Source organism: Nyctibius grandis, chromosome 15 (genome assembly GCF_013368605.1).
Source record: "Nyctibius grandis isolate bNycGra1 chromosome 15, bNycGra1.pri, whole genome shotgun sequence".
In the NCBI taxonomy this organism is placed as follows: Eukaryota; Metazoa; Chordata; class Aves; order Nyctibiiformes; family Nyctibiidae; genus Nyctibius; species Nyctibius grandis.
In genome coordinates, this window is record NC_090672.1 from 7,220,824 (window position 1) to 7,243,006 (window position 22,183).

At 44.9% G+C, this 22,183-nt stretch overlaps 1 protein-coding gene across 1 annotated transcript in view; it reads left to right on the top strand.

Annotated features, from left to right (window-relative positions):
• CACNA1G (calcium voltage-gated channel subunit alpha1 G) overlaps positions 1 to 22,183 on the top strand; it is a 146,132-nt gene that overhangs the window by 117,041 nt on the left and 6,908 nt on the right. The window contains exons 29-38 of the mRNA XM_068413461.1: positions 5,834 to 5,985; positions 8,400 to 8,509; positions 9,569 to 9,702; positions 10,866 to 10,936; positions 11,221 to 11,299; positions 11,377 to 11,498; positions 12,464 to 12,808; positions 15,142 to 15,282; positions 18,448 to 18,582; positions 21,627 to 21,816. Of these exons, the coding sequence (XP_068269562.1) occupies positions 5,834 to 5,985; positions 8,400 to 8,509; positions 9,569 to 9,702; positions 10,866 to 10,936; positions 11,221 to 11,299; positions 11,377 to 11,498; positions 12,464 to 12,808; positions 15,142 to 15,282; positions 18,448 to 18,582; positions 21,627 to 21,816 (1,479 nt within the window). The remainder of the gene's footprint in view (positions 1 to 5,833; positions 5,986 to 8,399; positions 8,510 to 9,568; positions 9,703 to 10,865; positions 10,937 to 11,220; positions 11,300 to 11,376; positions 11,499 to 12,463; positions 12,809 to 15,141; positions 15,283 to 18,447; positions 18,583 to 21,626; positions 21,817 to 22,183) is intronic.

Here is a 22,183-nt window from a genome sequence, read left to right on the forward strand (position 1 = left end):
GTCGGCACGTCTCGTCCCACTTGAATGGCAGTGCTGTGTCACTAACGGCTGGCCACCGCTGCTGTGAGGCATCCCACTAAACCGTGTGTGTGGTGCAAAGCTCGTTTGCTTACTTCATGGCACACGCATATCATTCTGAACTGCGGGTCTGCAGACCTGGCTCAGGACTGACACTTGCAAACCCTTAATTTACCCCTTGATCATGTTATGTTCTTTGGTATTTTTTTTTTCTGGTTTTCATTAAGACACTGTCAGACTTTTCATGGCTTTTTTTTTCTCCTTTTCTTTTTTTTTTTTTTCTTAGAGAATAATGACTGGACTGTGAAATGGGTCCTTTATTGTTTATTCTAGCTTTCCAGCCACCAGCTTAGGAGTCACTGAATAATTTGCAGGAGTGTTTCTGGAAGGCAGGCAGTCTCACTTGGGGAGGTTATTTCGTTATTTCTCCAGCCTGCTCATTGCTCCATGAACGCTGCGCTTCAGGGAGGCACAGGATTTTTTCAGCAGGGTAAAATTCAGGATAGTGAAGAGCTTCAGTGCTTTAATGGAGAGATCAGCCCTCAGCGTGGACATGGGGTTTAGCCGTTGTGCTGCCCAGCTTGTAAATTCTTTGTATTGATTGAGTTGCTCGATCCATGAGGCATTGTGTGAATTAAGAGAAATAAAGATGCCACCTCAAAGCCTTCGGGGGCTGGTGGGGATGGAGCAGCTGGGCTGAGCACTGCTGGGGGTTTGACCTGGCCACCCCGACCAGGGCTCGCTCACATCTCCCCTTCCCGTCCCCCCTCACCAGGATGGTGCTCAGGGCTGCAAATCTGTCCCTTGCTCTTTTTATCTTTAGGAGAAGCTTTGATCTGGCAAGCATTTTGTTTAATTCATAACTTAAGAATATTAGCCTGAATAATTAAAGAGACACCAACATAGAAACAAATATAGCTGTAATTTTCGACAAAAATAATATGCTAGGAAAATTGTACCATTAAAACTCTCACCTGTGAACAAGCTCCCTCTGCTTAGGATGGGAGCAGGGCTCCATCCATCTCTCACATATTGCAGGGAGTTTTGATTAAATAAGTTGCAAGGTGAGGGCTATTGGCTTTCTGTGCGGAGGATAACTCAGGGAGGCCAAGGTTCTTACCTTATATTTCTAAGGCCTTGTTGGAAGTTATCACAACATGCTTTAATAAATCCCGAATCTCCTTCCCATTGCCTTTCCTGGTATTTTTATTTCTTTACCTTCATTCTTGCTCTTCTTGGTTGGCCTCCTGTCCTCTCCTGCGAAACAGGGGCAGCACGAGGGGGGTGTTGTCACTGGGTTGGGGGGGGTCTGTTTATTTTTTCTTCTTTTTATTTGGTTGTGACTCCTCTCCTGATCCTACAGAGCTACATCAAGGCTGTCTTATTTTATTTTGTTTTAAGGCATTGAACTCATTCCAAACCCCTCCGTTACCCCACGCAGGCTCAGAAAGACTCTTAGAGTTTGCCTTTAAATGTGTGCAATTGTCAGGTCTGTGCTTTGTGTTTCCTTTTGTTGTCTCTTCTTTGGATCTAGTGGTAGTGAATGTGCCGTGCTGCTCTTCAGGCACTGGTGTGAGGGAATAGAAAGGTTTTATTTCTGAACCTGACTGTTGGGGATATTAGGGAATCAGTCCCAGGTGCTGCAGACAAACCTCCTGGAGTTCAATGAGAAATCTGGAGTTGTGACCCCAAACTCTGCACTTACAGAGGGCTTCTTTTCTCTTTCTGTGAAGATAAGATGGAGTATTGTGTGCGTGTGTGTGCTGCTGCCTGGTGCTTAGTGAGATATTATAATTTTATTTTTCCTTTTTTTTTTGGAGTCTACATTCTATCACAACTGGAATCTTCTCAGTGGAAATAATTTATCATTTTCCATTTTGCTTTTTCTTTTTTTAATAAATCCATTCAGTACAATAAAAGCCAAGTAAAATGCTGTGTTTAAATTAAAAAAAAAAAGTTCCTTCAGTGCAAACTACTTTTTAACTTCAAAATATTCTTGATACAGTTTGTAAATCCAGCTGCGTCACGGGCTCATTGCTCACTGGTTTGCCGCTGTCCTCCTGATATACTCAGACCTGCAAAGTAGTTAATTCCCTTATTATAGGAGAAGGAAGAAGCTGGAGGAGACAGTAATGGAATAGTCCCACTGTCGTGAATTCCAATTTCCTGTGCCCACGCACCTCCGCCTCGAAAGCCACCTCGGGGAAAGTGGCAATTTCTCTCTTGACAGGGCTATATTGGGAGGCGGCCGCTATTCGGAGATATTTCAGAGCCACATGCCCAGCCTGATTCCCCCCCAAAGGAAATGCAGTTGATGGGAAGAGAACGGCCCCGGCCCCATCTCCCGCGATGCTGGCAGGGACCGGCCGAGCCCTGGGCCGTGCGGGGAGCTCCAGCGGCACTGCCTGGTAAAGCCAGTGGTGCCTCCAGCGCTGCTTTGCTGGTCACTGCTGCCATTTTGCAGGTCACGTCCTGGAGCTCTCAGACCAACAGCGGCACGGGGCTTAATGTCCCAAACCCGGGCTGTGGTCGCTGAAGACGAAGGGAGAAGTTGGAGCAGGCTTAGGAATGGGAAACGTTTACCCTGCAACAGCAATGGTCCCTGCCTGTCCAAAGGGGCAGGAGAGGACGGCGATGAGTTTGGCTACACCAGGACGGAGGTTGGAGCTGCCTGGGGCTGCCGTGCTCTGCCTCCCAGCCCTTGTCAAGGGGACCAATTATAATCCTGCAGGATGATGCCAAGAGAAGCACAGAATATCTGCTTGGACAACAAGTTGAGAGCCCATAAAAACGATAAATTAAAACAGACTGCCCCACCCCCCGCCAGGCACCCGCTCCCCTTGCTGGCGCAGTCCCCTTAGACCACCATGGCCCAGGATGAGCGGGCAGGTGGGACTCTCCCAAACCAGCTCTCAACCAGCTGCCCAATCTCCTTCCTACCTGGGTTAGGAGGAGATTGCTCGGGACCCACTGTGTGAGCTGATTTTCTCCAGTGTAACAATATCTAAATTTGAGCCACTTCTCCCTCTCCCCCACTCCTGGCCTCCAGCCATGGTGAAGCAGCTTGATTTACACCCTGTTTACCAGCCCGGTGCCTCGTAGTGGGCTTTTGCTGTATCTCCCCATCTTCTCGCATTCTCATTCTGCCAGTTCTTTTGTTATTTGCTCTCCTCCTCTTTCCTTTAACGCCATGTGTGCCGGGAAGCCAAGTTAACCTTTCCAGTAATAACCGAGACTAACCCAGAGCTCTTGTTGTTCTTGACACAGTGTATTGTAACAGTACAGTAATGTGGTGTTGTGTTAGTTGTGAAGTTCACCACCCGGAGTTTAACAGATGTCTGTATTTCCCAAGATGTTGGTATTGTTTAGATCTTTACTGCAATAATTAGAGACGATACTGTGTGATAGGGGGCACGGGCTTTGCACCTGGATGATTATACATGAGCATCACCCAACTTCTCTGCAGAACTGCGCAGGTCGGGGTCAATAAATGGTGTTTATACAATAGCAAGAACATGGTTTATGTGTTCAGAAAGTTCCCTGCCCACCTAGACACAGTAGCTGTAGTCCTCGGACAGCATGCCAGCTTGCGTGTGGTTCATCTCACGGTAATATCTGTCTTGCACTAATACGCATGGCCGGCATGCGGCGACCGGTGAGAGCGAGTGGTGGCACGATTCATAAACAGGGTTGACAAATCCCCTCTTAAGAAAGTTAACAAGGAAGGATGAAATGGTTACTAATGGTAATTTTCTAAGGCTGCAAGCGCATCTGCGCAAGCAGCAGCCAGAGATGTTTGGTTGTGGGGGAATGTGCTGGGAAAGGTGAAAAGGAGCTTTGGGGTTTGGGAGAGGGGGGTGCAAAGGCGGAGGGCCTGGGCAGGTATAGGAACAACTAGCAACCCTGCTTATAAGGTCGTGCACTGGCTAATCCAGGTGCAGGAGCCCTGCACAGGAGATATTTTACAACCTCTCTCGAAATCCTCTCTCTCTATTCTAACGGCGTCGGTGCTATTCTGTAGGATTTGGAATTACCTGTCAATCAAAGCTAAGAAAAATTTGAATTCCAGTGTAATTATTCATAAGTAAATCCACTGCAAGAAAAGGCAGAAACATTGACATTTTTCTTTTTGAATGTGAATTATACATAAATGTAGAAGAAGTAAGTGATCCAATTACGATGGTGTTTCTTTCTGAGATGATAAGTTGGTTCATAAAAATAGGTCCTATTCCTAACCTAATTGTATTCAAACATTTTAGTTAATTTGCTACTCATAATTTAGCATAATGTGATCGAGATATCTTGACGTTATGGAGATTTATGCAGATTCTGAGATATCTGACAAAGTCTTATGAGTGAGTCAGCAGCTACCAGTCTGCTTTTTTGTAAGCACTCAATAGATTGAGCATGAAAATTCATTATATAGACCTTTTCATCAATATCGTGCTTTAGCACTCAGGTAGCGATCACCTAAAGCACACTGCAGATCAGAAAGTGAATATTAATACTGCCTTTCATTTGGTGACACTGAAGTGGAATTTTGGGCATTCCAAAACCCTACAGAATAAAACTGCTGAGTGATTTGTCTCTCTGGTCCCTGGGCTGTAAGGGAAAGGTCTGTCTCTATGGCAAAAACAAAACTGCTCTGCTTTTTCAGGATCCTGTTATGAAGCAGGGAGCACAGGAAACCATTAAATCTATGGGTCTGATTGCAATGTCATTGCCTATTGACAAAGTGAATTCTATTTCCAGGCAAAATTTAATCTTCTAAAATTAGTTTTCCCTGAGGGCAATCCAAACCTGTGCTTCGTGGCTTCATTCTGCCCAACTTTTTTGCTTGGAATAATGTATCAAACTGTACATTTGCTCAACAGCACTAAATATCAAGTCATGTAATTCTTAACAGCTCAATAGTTTTCATAACTAGTTGATCATCTAATTATGAGAGTAATGTTATACTCTGACATATTCAAGACAGTCCTTTCTACTTCAATCTGCATTATAATGCCTCCTTGAAAATTGTACTGAATTATATACTCAGCCTTGGCATTTCCTCATTAGAGATTAGGTGAGTTAAATGAGTTTATCTCTAGAAACACTCGGGGTCTAAAGAGCATGTGTCATCCCTGAGGCAGCCGAACACGGGAATGAGTTGAACAGTGAAATCTGTATTTTGATAATCTTGTGTAAATAGTGGATCATTGTTTTCTAATCGCTAAGGCTGACTGATCAGTTTTTCTTGGTATTTTTATGGACCATTTTTCAGGGCTCTGACAGCCAAAGTGTTGAATTTTGTTCTCTCTACAGTTTATTGCAAAGAACATAATGTGACTGAATTACTTCTCTTTCGAAGACCACCACTAACTCAATGGCCTGTGTTTTTAAGCCATTGTTAACAAAATCTGTCCCCAATATCTGACCGCTAACTGGGCTTTCAGATACTTTGGGGGTTTTTAAGATCAGCAGAAACAAAAATTGTTGTTTTAATTTAAATTTAATTTAAGTTTCCCTACAGGGAAAACATTCTTTAGCAGCACAATAGTCCCAGCTCACCTTGTCCCTGATGCCATAAGGCTGAGTACAGCGCATGTCCTACTGAAGATGGTTAATGGATGTAAGATGACGGGAGCCCTGCTGTGTATTAAAAATGGGAACATGCCAGCAAGAAAAAAGAAAAAAAAAAAAAGACAGCATGTTGCTGTAATGGGTCTAGAATTTATCATCTTTGGAGTCGGAAAGTGAGGGTGCATTGACTTCAGAAAGACGCAGAGAAATGACTTGACGTGCCTCTCCGCTCTCCTCCTCCCCGCTGCAGAAGCACAGTGTAAGCCCTACTATTCGGATTACTCCCGCTTCCGCCTCCTGATCCACCAGATGTGCACCAGCCACTACCTGGATTTGTTCATCACTGGAGTGATCGGCCTCAACGTAATCACCATGGCCATGGAGCACTACCAGCAGCCAAAGGTACTGGGACAGAGGGGGGGAAAAGCGGTGGGGGTACATGCGGAGCCGTGGTGGGATGTTCTGATGGGCAGAGTTAAGGCCAGTTTCGCTGTTAGACCTCGGGGCCCCCATTCACCCTGCCTGAGTTGTCCCTTTGCCCCATGGAGCGCGTGTACCCATCCTGCATCTGGCTTCCAGCTCAAACTATGGCTTTTTGTACCTGGATCCTGTTGCAACTTTTCCTTCAAATTAAACGCAAATGGACTGCTTTGAAAATGAGGATGGGAGCAGGTTTGTTTGGTTTGCTGGATGAGATCGTCATTGAAATCTTCTGTTTGACTTAGGTTTTCCACCAAAAAAAGGGAGGAAAAGGAAAAAAAAAATAGTAGAATTTGTGAAATGTTTCTTTTTGCACAGTTTCTTCTAAATCCCCAATGTCCCATAGGGCCCAATTTTCACAGGCACTGGATTCCATGCTGATCTTTAAAATACATTTTAATATATTAGTGCGCTAAGTTCCTGGGTCTTTGTCATACTCTGAAAATAAAAACAACCTGTCCTGGGATGTCAAGTCTCTTGTGCGTAAGAATGAAATGGAAATAGCTGCCTTTGCCATATAACTTGAACTTATTTTTATTAGCCACTTGCAGAATGAATAAATATAACACACAATAGGAGGAAATATTCTTTAAGACTAGACAGGACTTGAATACTTAATGTAAAAAAACCCAAACAACTAAGACATGCAAGCGAGGGGAAAAATATCCTCCAGCCTATCATAAAGGAGCCAACTGTGAAAGGGCACGAGCCCAATTTATTTTTTTCTGTTCAGGTCACCTTTAAATACCCTGGAAGGCTCATTGCGTGATTGTCATTTGGTGATGAAAAAGGTTGTTGGCCAAGGAGCCTCTATTGGAATCGCTCTAGGGCGCGCGTCTTACCGCAGTCGTCTTGCAGCTACATTTTCTCTTGTATTATAAAAATGTTGGGCAGGCTTTTGTTTTTAATTTTCTTTAGGAAAATCACATTTTGTCTCTAAGCCTCTGGTATGCAGCATCTGGGTAATAACTCCAAGCTTGGGCTGTGCCGAGATGACAGCACCGTTAGAGCCATGCGCACGCTTGAGAGTCTTGCTTCATCAGGGCCCCAAAATCGCTCTGGTCTGGGTGACTGATGGCCGGGATCTTGCAGATATTTAAAAGGCTAAACGTACTAGAGAGCTTTATATCCAAACTAACGATTTCTCAGCACATTGGTGCTGAAAGGGGTTGGTGGTGGCATACCCCAGGATGCCCCGTGGATGGGATCCCAGCCAGAGATGCTGTGGCTGCCCTCCCTACTTAGAGGAGGGGCTGCCGTGTGTGTAGAGGTGGTTCAAGCAAAGAGCTACTGGGCAAAACCTGCTAAATAAATATGCTCGTTTGCTGGCAGAGCCCGTGTCCCCTACAGTATGACAGGGAGGCTCGTTCGGAGCCCCAACTTCCTTTGGTGGCTGGACTTGTACTTCTTGGGCAGGTGAGGTGGTTTTTGTCCGTGGATGCCTGAAGCTAAACTGTAGCATGAAGGCAGAGCGTGTGGCTTAAATTCCCTCTACTATAATTTCTCCCACACAGGGGTCAGCAAGCCTTATTTTTGGTCTGAGAGCACTCTGTTGCCATCTCCCACGTTCCCTAACAGTGTTCTGGACACAGTAATTACCATCCCATTTGATGGACATTACTTAAGAGGCCGTGCAGGATGCTGCTACTGCAGTGCACCTTCACAGGCAGGACTTTTGGGATGAAATAATGTCTGATGTGGCTTAATGCCTGATTGTGCAGGAGTTGTCCCAGCCAGGAGGCACCTGTAGTTAATGGCCAGGCTGTGACACTTGCAGAAGGAAGGGTGGGCAGAGGAAAACCCGAGGCGCTCGCTCCTGCTGGCATGCCATCCCTCTCCCCTGCTCCTTGCCAAAAGCTCAAGGTGAGGAGTAAATGACAGGCTGTCACAAAGAAGCCATTTGGCCAGCGCTTCACAGTCCCGGCCAGCCCACGGCTCTTGCAGCAGTGCACAAACGAGCAAGTGGGATGAAATTCAACTTTCTGCTAAGAGCACGAGGGGTTTTGCACTGCTGACACCTGCAAATGCAGCAGCTCTTACCACTCACTCAAGCGATCCCAGCTGGGGCTGTGTCACTGCCGTGGCGTTTGAGTTGTGCCTTGGGTTTGTGTCAGCCCCTCCTGGGATTTGTATCATCTGGGTTGGGGCCAGGCAGAAATGCAGCCTGTGCACTCCCTAAAGTCCTGGGACTTTTCCCTGGGACGTTTGTCATCGGAGACAGATGATGGTTGGAGCCTTTTGTCTGTAGTTTGGAAATAAGTAACTGGTGAAAGAAGAGGAGGGCAGGTTTGCAGGCAGCAAAGCCCTCTAACCTCGGTCCTGTGTCCATGTCCCAGGTTCTTGATGAAGCCCTGAAGATTTGCAATTACATCTTCACCGTTATCTTTGTCCTGGAGTCTGTTTTCAAGCTTATCGCCTTTGGGTTTCGTCGCTTCTTCCAAGACAGGTAACAAAAGCTCCACCTTGACCACGGGGACCGCAGCAGGTTTCTGGAGACAGCTGCCCAAATTCAGTGTCCTGGACCCTGCTGCTCTTCCCTGTGATGTCAGTCTGACACGTTTGAATGCTTTTTGGTGTGACTGATTGAAACCTGGTTAGGTGGAGCCTTGGGATATGAGTTGGAGAAAGGATTGTGCATGTCAAGGACTGTGATTGCACCACTTTGGCCCTTGGGAGTGGACAAAATAGGAGCGAGTCTCACACCGAGCGGCTGGTCCTCTTCTCACACCGGTTGTGTGTCCATATAATCAAGAGGACCTGGTGAAGTGACAAAATTTATGCCAAGAGAGAGAATCTGGTCCTGAGTGGAAATGAAAGAGAAACTGGACCTCTTTTTATGCAGATGCAGAGCAGCAGATGAAATTGCTTCTTTTTCTAGATTTTCACTCTCTTACCTCACAAATATGGATTTTATGTCCTTGGTGAATCTTTCTCCTCACATTTTTGCCTCTTTCAATGTTAATATCAAGAGTGCTGGTGCTAAGCAGGACTTGACATGAGCCCTTCAGCAGCCAGGGGATGGCTCCAGCCCTCTCCCCACGTTTTGGGTGTCTGCGCTGGGATTACGCCTCTCTCTGACCCGTCATGAATCCTTGGCGTCTTTCCTTTGCCCAGTGTGATTTTTGTTGCAAGGACTGGATGCAGGGTCCAGTTCTTTCTAGGGCAGATCTCACACTGAAGTCCACGAGTGTCGTGTCTAGAAGTGGCCGGACAGATACTGCAGTGTCTCCCCTGAGGTCTGCAGCCTCTGGGTAGAAAACTGCCCAGCTTTTGTTTCTGTTTCCCTTCAGTCAAGAATATCTTTGGAACTGGCTGATTTTCTAATGAGATGCATTAGTTATAATGATTTCATAACATAACTGCTTTTGTATAATACCCTCAGAAAAATGCTGCAGATTCATTTGAGTGCTAGAACCATTGAAATGACTGGAATTCGTGTGAAACAAGCTACCTTCCCTTGCCAGCTTCTTAGTAAATGTTAAGCTTCATTTTGTATTGTCTCCAGATGGAACCAATTAGATCTGGCAATTGTGCTCCTGTCTATCATGGGCATCACTTTGGAAGAGATCGAGGTGAACGCTTCACTACCGATTAACCCCACTATTATCCGAATCATGAGGGTTCTCAGGATTGCTCGAGGTGAGACGAATAAAGCAGAATTGACTTGTGTTTGAGGTGCAAGGTCCCCTCCAGGAGAGAATTAAGCACTGGGAAATGGTTCTGGGGCACATCCCCAACATGATGTGCATAGTTCTGGCATCAATAGGCTGCAAAAAAATAAAAGAACAATGGGGGAAAATACTTGCAAGGAGCCAAAAAGCTGAGCCAACTGACCATGTGTTTCTATCTTAAGAGGGGAGCTTAGAGCTAAGAAATAAAGGAGAAATAGCTGTGGCTGTAACTCCCAGAGATGTACCTGGAAAAAATATGCTAGTCAAATCAAAGTCATCTCTCATGGGGATTAAAGAACACAAGCTCGAGTACGTTGGCTTTAAAAGACAAGCATCTAATAAATGTAATTTCCCGTGGGACTTTACATCTCACCACATGGTGACAAAGCATGTCTTGTCACTTTGCATCCATCTGTCCCCTCAGACTTGTAGCGACACGTGCCCGAGTTGGGAAGCCAGCTTCTTCAGGGCCTGATCTTTCAGAACAGGGAGGTCTCAGGGCCAAATGATGAAGATGTAAAATGTGAGTGCTCAGGGCCTTCATAAAGTGCTCCCAGGCCCTCCTGAAGGGCAATGTGCTCTGAGGCATAATTGCTCTGATTGCAGCCCTCACCTAAGCAAAGAAGGAACGGGAGGGGAAATGAAATGCTGCTGTGTCTCAAGGGTGGGGGGAAAAGTGGTTTTCCTGTGCATTGGATCCATTTCAGAATTAAAAATACATGCGGTTTCCAATTGGAAATGCAGCCTTCTGGAAGAGATGTGTAAATCAGTTCCTCAGCGAATCGTGTATGAGAGTGGGTAGCCTATGGAAGTGGGAAAGTAACTGCTCACGACAACCAGAGGAAAAAGGAGATGGGTCCAACACAGGTAAAGTGGGGAAAGGAAAAGCCAGGCAGAACGGTAACGCTTCCTCCAAGTCTAAGGATAGGTGATGCTGCTATTCACGGGGCTTTAATAGTATCCAGTCACCCAGGAGCGATGTCAAAGGCGAGGGACTATAGCAGCTAATGGCGAACACTTGACGTGATTTCACATTTCTCTTCCTATAACCTGTGGCTCCTGGGAGTGGGACTGAGTTTGTGCCCCTGTGCTAACGCTGCCGTTACCATATTACAAACGTGTTTTCCACAGTGTTGAAGTTGCTGAAGATGGCTGTAGGGATGAGAGCCCTCTTGGACACCGTGATGCAAGCGCTGCCGCAGGTAACCCACTGCCGTATCAAACTAGATCTCCTCAGGCCCAGAGCTAATTTCCTACTGCAGAGGAATGCTAATCATTTTATCTTTACTGTCATTAGAGAATCCCATTTCCCCTCCGAAGCACAGTCTGAGATACAGTCCTCACATTGAGGTCATTTTTCCCCTGAAGCAATTTAAGTTTTGGATTAAAGAATACAGCAAGAAACAGGTCTGGAACAAAAAAAATCAATGAATGTTCTTTTTTTTGTGTGTTTTTTTTCCCCCCCCATTTCTTTTTCTCTTTCCAGGTGGGGAATCTGGGTCTTCTCTTCATGTTGTTGTTTTTCATATTTGCAGCTCTTGGGGTGGAGCTGTTTGGAGACCTCGGTGAGTCTTCCCGTGCCGGTGGAAGGGGTGGGAGCGGTGTGCGAGCGGGGGTCTCACGGCTGTGCTTGGTCCCGCAGAGTGTGACGACACGCACCCCTGCGAGGGGCTGGGACGGCACGCCACCTTCAGAAACTTTGGGATGGCCTTTCTCACTCTCTTCCGAGTATCCACAGGAGACAACTGGAATGGGATAATGAAGGTAAGAGACCCATGGAAAATGAGTATTGCCTATAGTTGCTTAATTAGAATCTCTCCACTCTGCTCCAGAGTGGTAACGATGCTCAGCCAGGACACTGACGTCCTGCCGTGAGCTGACCTCTTAATCCATGCACCGGGCAAAGTCTCTAACATTTCTGTTCCCTCCTCCCAGCAATGCAGTGCCTATGGTTGCAGGCTCCTGGCATGCTCCAAATATTTCCTTTTTTACCCTGAGAGAGCAACTTAAAAAGAGGGGAAAAAAATAAAGGGACTCATCTCTCAAGTAGGACAAGTTCAGCTCAGCAATATGCATTGGTTTTATTTTTTCCTTAAGCCTCCAGTTGCTATTACTGTTGTTGGTATTACTTTGTTGTGGGTTGTGTTTTTTTTTTCTGAGAAAACCTGGGTTTCTGAAAGAGAGTCTCTCTTAGGGGACAGCAATAAAGGCATGCTATTGTGAAGAAATCTGGTCTATGAACACACAGGGTGCTAGCTAGGCCGAAGAAATAACTTCTCTGTCCATTTGTAGCCTGTGGTGAGTGTAAGGGGGCCAAACTCTTAATGACAGGGTGAGAACTTGAGGAAAGACTCTCTCTGCGAGCCCAGCTGCTGTGGGACAGCTGGTGGGTTGTAGCTGCACCCTGCTTTGCCCTGGATCTGTCTGCCACACTCTTATGTATTTGTTTTCTAACCTGGTAAAACAGCCTTTCCTTTCGGAGCAGCAGGGTGTCGATGTCTGTTGTCACACACACCAAGGACTATTTCCTCTGAGCTTGCTTGTGCTGACTAACAGAAAACATAAGGTCTTACTGACAAGTATTTTGCCATTCTAGACATGGATTTTGCCCAGTCTTCTCAGTTTTCTGCATGAAGGGAGAACCCATCGCAACCAGATGACCAGCTGGCAGACCGAGGTCCATGCTGGAACCTCTTCACATCACTTCATCGTTTCCCCCCTGTTTCCAGGACACGCTGCGAGACTGTGACCAGGAGTCAACCTGTTACAACACTGTCATTTCACCCATCTACTTCGTCTCCTTCGTGCTGACGGCCCAGTTTGTCCTGGTGAACGTGGTGATCGCCGTGCTCATGAAGCACTTGGAGGAGAGCAACAAGGAGGCTAAAGAGGAGGCAGAGCTTGAAGCAGAACTGGAGATGGAAATGAAGACAATCACCCCCGGCCAACACAGCCCCTCGGACGTCTTTCCATGGGCAGGCAGCGCCAGTGGAGAGAAACCTGAGAGCCCCCGAGGATGTACCAATCCCATGCAAGTCAAGGTGGATTCTCAGCTCTCATTAGTTTACTCTATGGTGAGAATCTCAGTTGGAGGGTGAAGAGGGCTTGACCTGCATATTTGCTAGGGGAAGACATGCACGAGTCGGTAACGAAGGAGCGCGTGTACCATATGTCCAGGGCTTGTATTCCTTGCTGTCTGCTGACTGATTGTTATGTGGTGTGGGAACCGATGCTCCAGGGAAGAGACCCTAGGCAGGTCTCCAGACCACCTTGATGCATCTGTTCAGAGGTAGAGAGCTTTGCAATTTGTTCTGGAGATGTGCCCAAGCCACCAAGTTCACAGCTAGCTCCGAATTTGCTCTCATCCAAAGTTTGGGCTAGGTCCTTTGTGATAGCAAATCATGAGCATAATGTGTTTGCTTTTCTAATGCAGACCATGAACCACAACATAAAAGAGGAATAAAATTTGGTTAATCTTTGCTTAAGTGTTAAATTTGCTTTATGTAACTCAATTTAAAATCCATTCTCACAATCAATCTTGTAAGAAAAGATTATTTTAAAAATAGAATAATCCGGAGGGGACTCAAACCTGAGCTCACCAGAACTGGTGGCAGAACTCCCACCGGCAGGAGCAGTGCCGGAGCAGGGCTATAATGTGGTAGCTGCTACGAGCTGCAACAAGTCTCTCTAAAGCACAGTTTCTGGATGAAGACTCAGTTTGAGGAATGAGAGAGGTGAGGTCAAGACCCAGACAGGTCCTTCGGGAGTGAACTGAACTGGAATTATACAAGAAAAACGGTGCAGCCTTTTTTTTTAGTCTTAGCTGATTGCAAATTGGGTTAAACTCTATACAGACCTCGTTAGCTTTTATTACATCATGATTTCACAACAGCAGATCTTGGCCTCTGCCTGAGGTGGACTAATGAGTATTCTAATGCATGAAAAAGTCATTTATGATCTTTAGTCCAAGGGTGAAAAAGAGTAAATCCCTACTTAAGCTTTGTTTCAGTTCCTGAGCTACTGGAAATTTCTGGTGCCATTAGGAGTCACTGATGTCTGAGATGGAGTCCAAAGCTGCTCTTTGGCACAGGAAAAAGGAGTTCAGGGCAATATGGGGAAATCCAGGCTCACTACGTCCTCTAGGAAGAAACAACACGTCCCAGCTGCTGGTGTACGTGTTAAGCAGAGTACTGGCAAACTGTCCTCAGCACTGTTGTCCTGCATCAGTCCTCACACTGGCAAGGAGAGAAATTGCGAAACTGCAAGACAAATCAGTGGGGAGGGTACCCTTGGCTCTTCAGTCTGTTAAACCTGCCCTCTCTGAAGGTGGCTTTGGAAAGGGCTTATTCTAGTCATAACCTCCAGAGTGTGTTTCTTGCTCTTTCACTCAAACAGAAGCCTCAAAAACCCCCGGGAGATTTTATGCTATTTATTCTCTCAGCCAAAATCTTCAGGACAAATGTGATGCTTGAGCACGACAGCAGAGGAATACAATTCCCAGGACACTACCCTGCAAGGGCGTGTGGTCAGCATGCTCTTTTGCTTGCCTGTTCCCCAGGATTTTTGCACTGTGTGCTGTTTGACTGTAGCGACGGTCCTCATTTCATTGTGTGTAGTAGGCATGCCCTACATGAAAGGTGCAACCCTTAAATTGCTCCCATGCTGCCTGCAAAAGCCAGACCTGCTCTGTACGAACTCCCGTTGTCTGTGCTGCGGCCAGCTGGTTTGAAGTTGGCCAGGATATCTGAGGCACCTCAACCCATGTCTGGCATATGAATTAGTGACCTGACATGTGTCCATCCTGGGTATCTGCAGCTTTCATGGACAGGATGCTCAGCTTCTCTTCAAGTCAGGTTATTTTAATTTATGTGCCTTCTGGGTATGGATTTAGGTGTCAAGTATTAGGTCCTCTTGCTCAAAAATGTGGACAACGGGTATAGAAACCCTACAGCAGTATTGTCCTGTAGAAGTTCACAGCACCAAGTATCAAGATGCTGCTGTGCAGGCCCCATTATACAGCTCAGATCCCAGGAGTAACCTGGTCATGTTTGCCGGGAGCAAGAATTGTCCCCGAGGAGGGCCCTGCACGGGAGCACCATGGTCCGGGGGCAGCCGGCGTCGGCCCCACCTCTAGTAATGTCTGAGAAAGCTGTCACTGCTCACCGTGATATTACTGCACTGTTCTCTCTCCTCTCCTGCCTCACCTCTCCTGTCCTGTTGTTTCTGTTACTGCTGTTGTCCCTGAATGTTTCTGTCTTCACCCCCCCTTTCTATTCTGTTTTTTTTCCCTTTTTGTTTGTTGGGTTTTATACACTGTCCTTTTTTTTTCTCTCTCTATCCCTCACTTTTTTCCTCTCTCTTTTTGGCTTGCTCTACCTTTCTGCATGCTATACACCACCCCTCCTAGGAAAGGCACTTGTTTGATACCATATCACTGCTGATCCAGGAATCTCTGGAAGGAGAGCTGAAGCTGATGGACAACCTGTCAGGCTCTGTGTGCCATCATTATGCCCTCCCAGCTCCTGAATATTACAACTCTGAGAACCAGGTTAATATTCCTCATTTCCTGCAAAGTCTCCATCCAAACTCGATTTGAACAAGACCTTTAATAGAGAATTAAAGTCCTTTATATAAAATGTAGTCACAGGGATTTTGAAGCGTAAGTAATTTTGGCTTGTTCTGTGGGAGTTGAGATACTATGTTTGTTTGTGATGTTGTATATCAATGCAAGAGGAAGAGTACAGGCTCTCAGTTTCCCTCTTCAACACAGTAAGTTTTTCATTGCGATTTGCTGTTCACGAGTGTTGTAGGGAAAAACGTACAAAACCCCATCTCCATCCTTCAGTGGGGTTCTTGTATTTGGCTTCCTGCTCCTAACCAGGGCTCTGTGCCAGTGCCAGGACACGTCTGCAGAGCCTGGAGTAGGGTGTGAGGTTTTCCCAGAGCAGAGCCTGAGCTGCTGGGGATCATAAAATGATCTCTACATTTCGTGCCTACTTACACTGCATGAAAATCCAGTTTCGAATGATTTACCTAAAGAGGCTTCTTGCAAGTGGGTCATTGTATAGTAGATCCTCATCCCTGATCTAAACTGAATTTAGAAGGCGAGGCAGCCCTTAACGATGTACTTAAGTAATCGTGTGCTCCAGTGCTTTCTCGAACAAGGGCTGTAATACTTGTTTAAAATCAGTTCATTTACTTCTTAGAATAAAATACCTACTTTCTCAAGCGTGTTATTCTTTAGAGCAAATATTTTCCCTAAATCACAGCAGTGACCATAATCATTATTCAAGCATACCTATTTTTTCCTGCAGTTGGAATTGAGCAAATTCCATGTTTCTTGATCTATTTTTTTTTTCCCTTTCTGGCTAAAAATAGCTGAAGTTTTCTTGTTAAATCAGTGTGCTTATTTATGAGCTCACTGACACTCTAAATTATCCAACTCGGTGGTTCATTAGGGAAAAGGAACAAGCTTAGGTAAAATGAAATCCTACTGCAGATCTTTATATAGCAGGATAACACGTCTCCCTCTGATTGCTGCGTATCGCTTTCCAGATCGAGGTCCATTAAGCTATAGGGAGTGGTTGCCTCTAAGAAATGCCAGAGGAATAGAGACGGTAGCTTTGGCGGGGAAGGCAGAGGGTCAGGATGAAACTCAGTGAGAGTTGGTTGGAAATTTTTTGTCATAACATTTTTCACCAGAAAGTGCTGCTGTAGCAAAAAAAAAAAAAAAAAAGGTTTTGTTTTGACATTTTTATAATGAAAAAATATAACATTCCAGTTTGCAATGGCTTTTTTCTTTCAAAATTTAAGCTATTTTATTTTTTCCCTCCTGTAATTAAAACCTGTGTAAATCAGTTGAACGCGTCCAAAAAAAAAAATGTTTTGACGGCTTCAAACTCAATTTTGGGAGAGGGGAGGCTGAAGAGGGGGTGATGTTTTGTTTACATTTTGGCTTTTCTGTTCACACCATTTGTCATGTTCTCAGGCAAGTCAGGAATTTAGAGCAGCCCTGGGACTTGCTGAAAGCAGCCTGATTAATAGCAGCTCCCAGCAGAGCAGCTCCATGAGGCAGGAGCTGCTGATGTCCACCACGCTCCAGCACAGCCTTTCCCCGCACGCCCAGGCTCTGGTTGATGGATCCCCGTTACTGATCACCATCCTCATGCTGGCAGCCTTTGCAGCGATGCTTTTTTGGGGAGCCTCATATGAAATCAGGAGCTCCTCCAAAGCATCTCTCTCATCCATTGCCAGCAGATGACCGTGTTAGGGGAGGTATCAAACCCAGGGGTAGATGAGAGGAGCCCGACTCTTGCTTATCTCAGCTGAAGTTTTGAGCCTCTCAAGGTTCACTCATCACTGGGTTTATTTCACCCCACTGATGCCATTTCTAGGACAGAGAAAATCCAGCCCTTTGACAACTTAAATGCAACAGATTTGGGCCTCTGTGGTTTCTCTTGGAAGATGTATTGCTGTTGAAAGGCTTTTCAAGCATAGAGGATAGGGGAAAAAAATGCACAGTGAGAAACGAAAAGGAAGCACCTGGGACTTGTCCAGACCAGGAGACTCCTGCAAGCGTGACCCAGGTCTGTAAGTTACCTGATGAAATGCTGTCCCCCGTGGGCACCAGCCTCAGACATGTACCCAGGGTGGGGATCTGGGGAGGGCTGAGCCTGCTTTTCAGGACAAACATCCCTCCTTCCGCTGCCTGGCAGCAGCGATGCTGCTCTGGGGAAGATGCTGCAGTCCCCTGTTTCTCCAAAACCTGAAGTGATGTTTCATGGCTCTTATAAAACGGGCTCTGTGTCTAGGGAGAGATCTTCATCAGTATTTTGGTCAAGATGTTTATCCATTACTTGAATGCCTTCAGGGGGGATGTGGCAGTGCAACACCTATTCCCAGCTCAGGTTTGCTCAGAGCCGGAGGAGGCTGTCGGGGGCCAGGGCCGCGGTGGCATTGCGGGGCTGGAAGGCGCAGGCGGTTCTTTTAGTAGGACAGTTATTGGTGCTTACCCAGGCACTGGAGGCTCTTTGGCAGGACAAAACCCACTGAAGTCATCAGGAAGGCTCTCACTGACCTTTCCAGACTTTAATTTAAGCCTTAAGTTTCTCCCTGTCCCCATTTAGCTATTAGGAAGTTAACTATAGTCCCACCTGCCTCTCGGGGAGGGGGAGGTCCCCGTACCCTCCCTGGAGCACAGGGAAAGGCATGCTCCATACCCCACCTGCAAAATGATTTTGGTGTTGGGGAATCTTTGGGGACTCAACTAGATAAGCTCAGAAGCCAAGAAAATGGCATAGTTATTGGGGTAGGAACAACTTCAGAGAAGTCAGAAGATCTTGAAACCTCTTGTATTTGATCATAGCCGGGAGGATAAATATCTTTAGTATGAAAGTAATGTTACTTTTGCTTCTTCATCTAGACAGGAGAACAACAAAATACAATGCTAGCATTAGTGTATGGTTTTAAACTCCCTCCCAGTTCACTCGTAAGCATTTAAGTATGAATGTCCCATTCTTTTTTTTTTTAATTTATTTGTTATATTTCATTTCTTTAACATTCTGTCCCTGGTAACAATGTGCATGATGTAGCATCTCCCACTGCAGGGATATTACTTTAGTGTCTAGAAGTATTTAGATTATGATAACTTTTTTTTTTCTTTTCCTAAAGATTTGTTTCCTGGTTTCTTATGCTTAATCATCTCTCCCTTTAGATCCCTCTAGCTGAGATGGAGGCTCTGTCTCTGACGTCAGATATTCTCTCTGAAAAGTCCTGGTCCTTAGCTCTGACGGATGACTCTTTTCCTGATGATATTAACACACTCTTACTTAATGCTCTGGAAAGCAATGTACATACACTGGTCGCTGTATAGTCTGATGTTTACAGGGTTCAAAATACTGCTTCCACCTCTCTACACCTCCCTAATGGCATTTTGTGTTCAAGCCCATTTCCAAACAGCACCAACCTTTCCCCTGAACAGGACATTGTCCTTAATGCCATTAGGTCTTGGGTTGTTATCACTCTTGTCCACAAACTTGGCTTCTTGTGAGGAACAAGTATTTCTTTCTATTTGTCCTTTAGCATCTTATGTAAAAACAATGTGTTTTCTACAAGTAAAATAAATAGTAAAAGAATGCTTTGGAAAGCGTCAAGGTTGAAATTTCCTCCCCATCTGAAGCAAATCAGTGATGCTGCGTGGAAGAGACACCCCTGAGGTAATGACTCATGTGTCCTCTACTGAGGGTCATCTACAGCCCTTTGGTCTGTAATGGGTTTTTGTCTTTATGAACACAGGCACCAAAAGGCTTTTTACATGATTGGTGCCAGACTGTTTATTTTACAAATATCAGATGGGGATCTCTCCGAGATGCTGCTTGTTTTGTGAATTCTTACTAACAGTCATCTCGCTGGGGGAAAAAAAATTTGGACTATTTTGTGTCTTTCTGAATGAAATAACCAGTATTTTGAACCCTGCCTTAACCATCTCCTCTTTGAAACATTAGACATTTTTAGCTGTGTAGCGGTCAAGTGCTTTTTTTCTGCTGTACAACAGACATAACTCCTCTTCCAACATTTTTGGATCATTCTTGTTTTCTTTGTTGTTGTTCATGTACCTGCCTTTGGATGTTTGTGTTGTTGATAAATTATCTGCCATTCTAGTCGATTGCCATCTTAATTAGCACTTAGTTGGGAAACATCTCTTAAACCGTGACAATATTTCCCATCATGCTTCATGGCATCACGTGCAAAAGATTTTTGTAAGCCACATTTAACATTTTGTATGGGATGTTTTGTTTCAAAATTAGTCTGGAGAGCTGGACTGAGGAGAGAGCCCTTCTAGTTTTGAATCAGATTAGATAAACATGTTTGACAGCATAGCAAAGTCTCAAAGGTATAGCCAAGAGAGATGGTTTTTCTCAAAAAAAAAAAAAAAAAAGCAAAACCAGATTGAACAAAGTGTTTTGTGAATTTATTTCAATACCAACAAAGTGTTTTGGTCAAAACAATTTCCCAAACTCCTGAAAAACTGCAAGCTTTCATTGAAATCTTTTCTAAATGCAATATTTTTATACTTCATTTAGACACAGCTTTAGTTGAAAAATATCTTAGAATGCTTTGGTTGACTCAAAATAGATTTGAGTTGGGATTTTTTTTTTGGTTCATGGAAAACTCAAATTTGATTTTCAGTCAAGCCAAAACATGTTTTTTGAAACTACCAGTAAACCAAAAAGTCACGTGCTCCCACTGCTCTGTTTGTGAGCTGGACTTGGAAGATCATTTTGCAGCCATTTTAAATGGTTTTCATGAAGTTGACTCACGAGATTTCCCCTGAGATGATCAGGAAGTGGAAACGAGCCCACTGTGGTATTGGATCCTGTCAATGAACCTAAAGGTTCATTAAAGGTTGGGTTTGGATGGGATCTCGAATCCAACTTCTCATGTTTGGATCCAAATGGTTTTGAATTTGAAATCTCAGGTTTCAGGCCATCTTTTTTGCTTTAAGCTAAATAATAGGAACAGTAAATAGCATAAGCATACTGCTGGGAAGGGGAAGGCAGGGAGGGGAGGAACAGAGGTTCCCAAAACCCAAAGTCTCAGCTTTACCAGCACAGGTTTCTTTCTCCTTCCCTGAGCTATATCAGGAGACTTCAGTCTCTCTTATCTAGGCTGTATTCAGGCTATATCCAAATTGGCAGGTTCCTGAGGACTGAAACTAATGCTGCATGACACTGCAGATCCATTTCCTTCATTAAATTTACAACAGTGGTCTTCCTTTTTTTTTCCTTTTCTTCTTTTTTCCTCCTTTTTTTTCCCTTTTTGTAAATTCCTTTTAATCTCATCGCGTTTCTTGTGGAAACCAAATGCTGTAGTGAAATTTTGGTTTTATGACTGAAGGATAAAATTGGGAAAAAAAATCTCAGTGTTGATTTCAGAAAACCTGTAATGCACTGAATGAAGGGAAGATTTGTCAGAAAATAAGATTTAAAGTTTTCAAAAAATGATCAGTGATATACTGTATTGGACTACAATGTCACATCTTATTTCTGTGGTTTTCAATGGAGACCTTTTAAAGATGAAATAATTTTTCATTAGAAATATCCAGGGAAGTTGACTTTGCTTCTTTTTTTGCTAAAACTGTCCAACAGAATAACACCCAAGAACGTTTCTGGGATGGAGATATTTCCTTATGAAATCAGACCTGAATCCACTTCATTCGATACTGCCTCTGGTGCTGCCCATTCCAAGAGACTCTTTGGCTGTAAAAACTCCACAGTCAACATATATACAATAACCCTCACTCGCACTAGATCCCTTCTAATTAGAGAATGGCTTTAACCCTGAAGCAGTAGGTTTAGATATCCCTTTCAATAAAATGGGTTTAGTTATTCATTATGGGAGAATAAAAACTAATAAAATTGTGCTGGGAGCCAGAATAGAGAATATTTTCTGTAAACTCATTTTCATATTTGTTGTGGGTTTTTTGTTATTGTTAGAAGAGGAAACTACTCACCTTTGCAAAAGTCTGACTTGCTGATGAGGGCACATAGAGAAAGCTTTACTGTTATTGCAGAGGATCAAAGTTATGCAAAGCATGTGACCTTTGCTGGCCTTGAGACATGATGCCACCTTTGCATATCCCTGAAATAGTCATGGTTTACTACTATAGTGTTGCTTCCTTTGTATCTGTGGTTCATTCTGTGTGACAATTTATTGACAATACAAAAGGAGGGGTATAGCTTCCTGGTAGATCCATTCGTGCAACTTGTACATATGACGATGTGCATGCCCATCGTGCCATACTGATTGCAATGGCTGTCGCTAGAGTTTCCGGGCACTTCTCCTCTTCCCACGCTGTGATGTCTTCCTTCCTCACTGTTTTTTTCCCTGTAGGCTGATCTCCGCTCCAAAGACAACATGCTGACCCTGTCTCCCAGCAAGGACTTGCTGAGCGTGAGAAAGACTTCGGTGGGGCGCACCCACTCTTTGCCAAATGACAGCTACATGTTCCAGCCGCCATACTCCAGCCCCTGCCCTTCCTCCCTGGGCGAGAGGAATCCGGCACATCACAAGTCCCAGTCAGGTACACATCTGTCAGCTGGAACAAGAGCAGGATTTTCCAGTATAGTAGTAACTGGGATTTTCCAAGCTAATAAATAGGAGGCAGCAAATTGCCATGGGTTTCCAGTGAGGTGTTGATGTTCAGACCTGTGAAATGGCTTTGCAAAGACCCTCCACAACTTACAAAGTCCAGGCTGTTAAAGATAACTCCCTTCCCCTGAGCTTTTTGGCAAGGGGACAGTGAGCATTTGGCCTGGCTTAGCGCTGATCGTCCCCCTGCCTGGCTCCTCAAGAGTTACAGTCCATAGAGCCTGGGCTCCATCCGTCTCATCTGAGCTAGCTATGGCCCCAGAGCAAAAATCCCAGCAGAAAAATATTTACTCATGTCT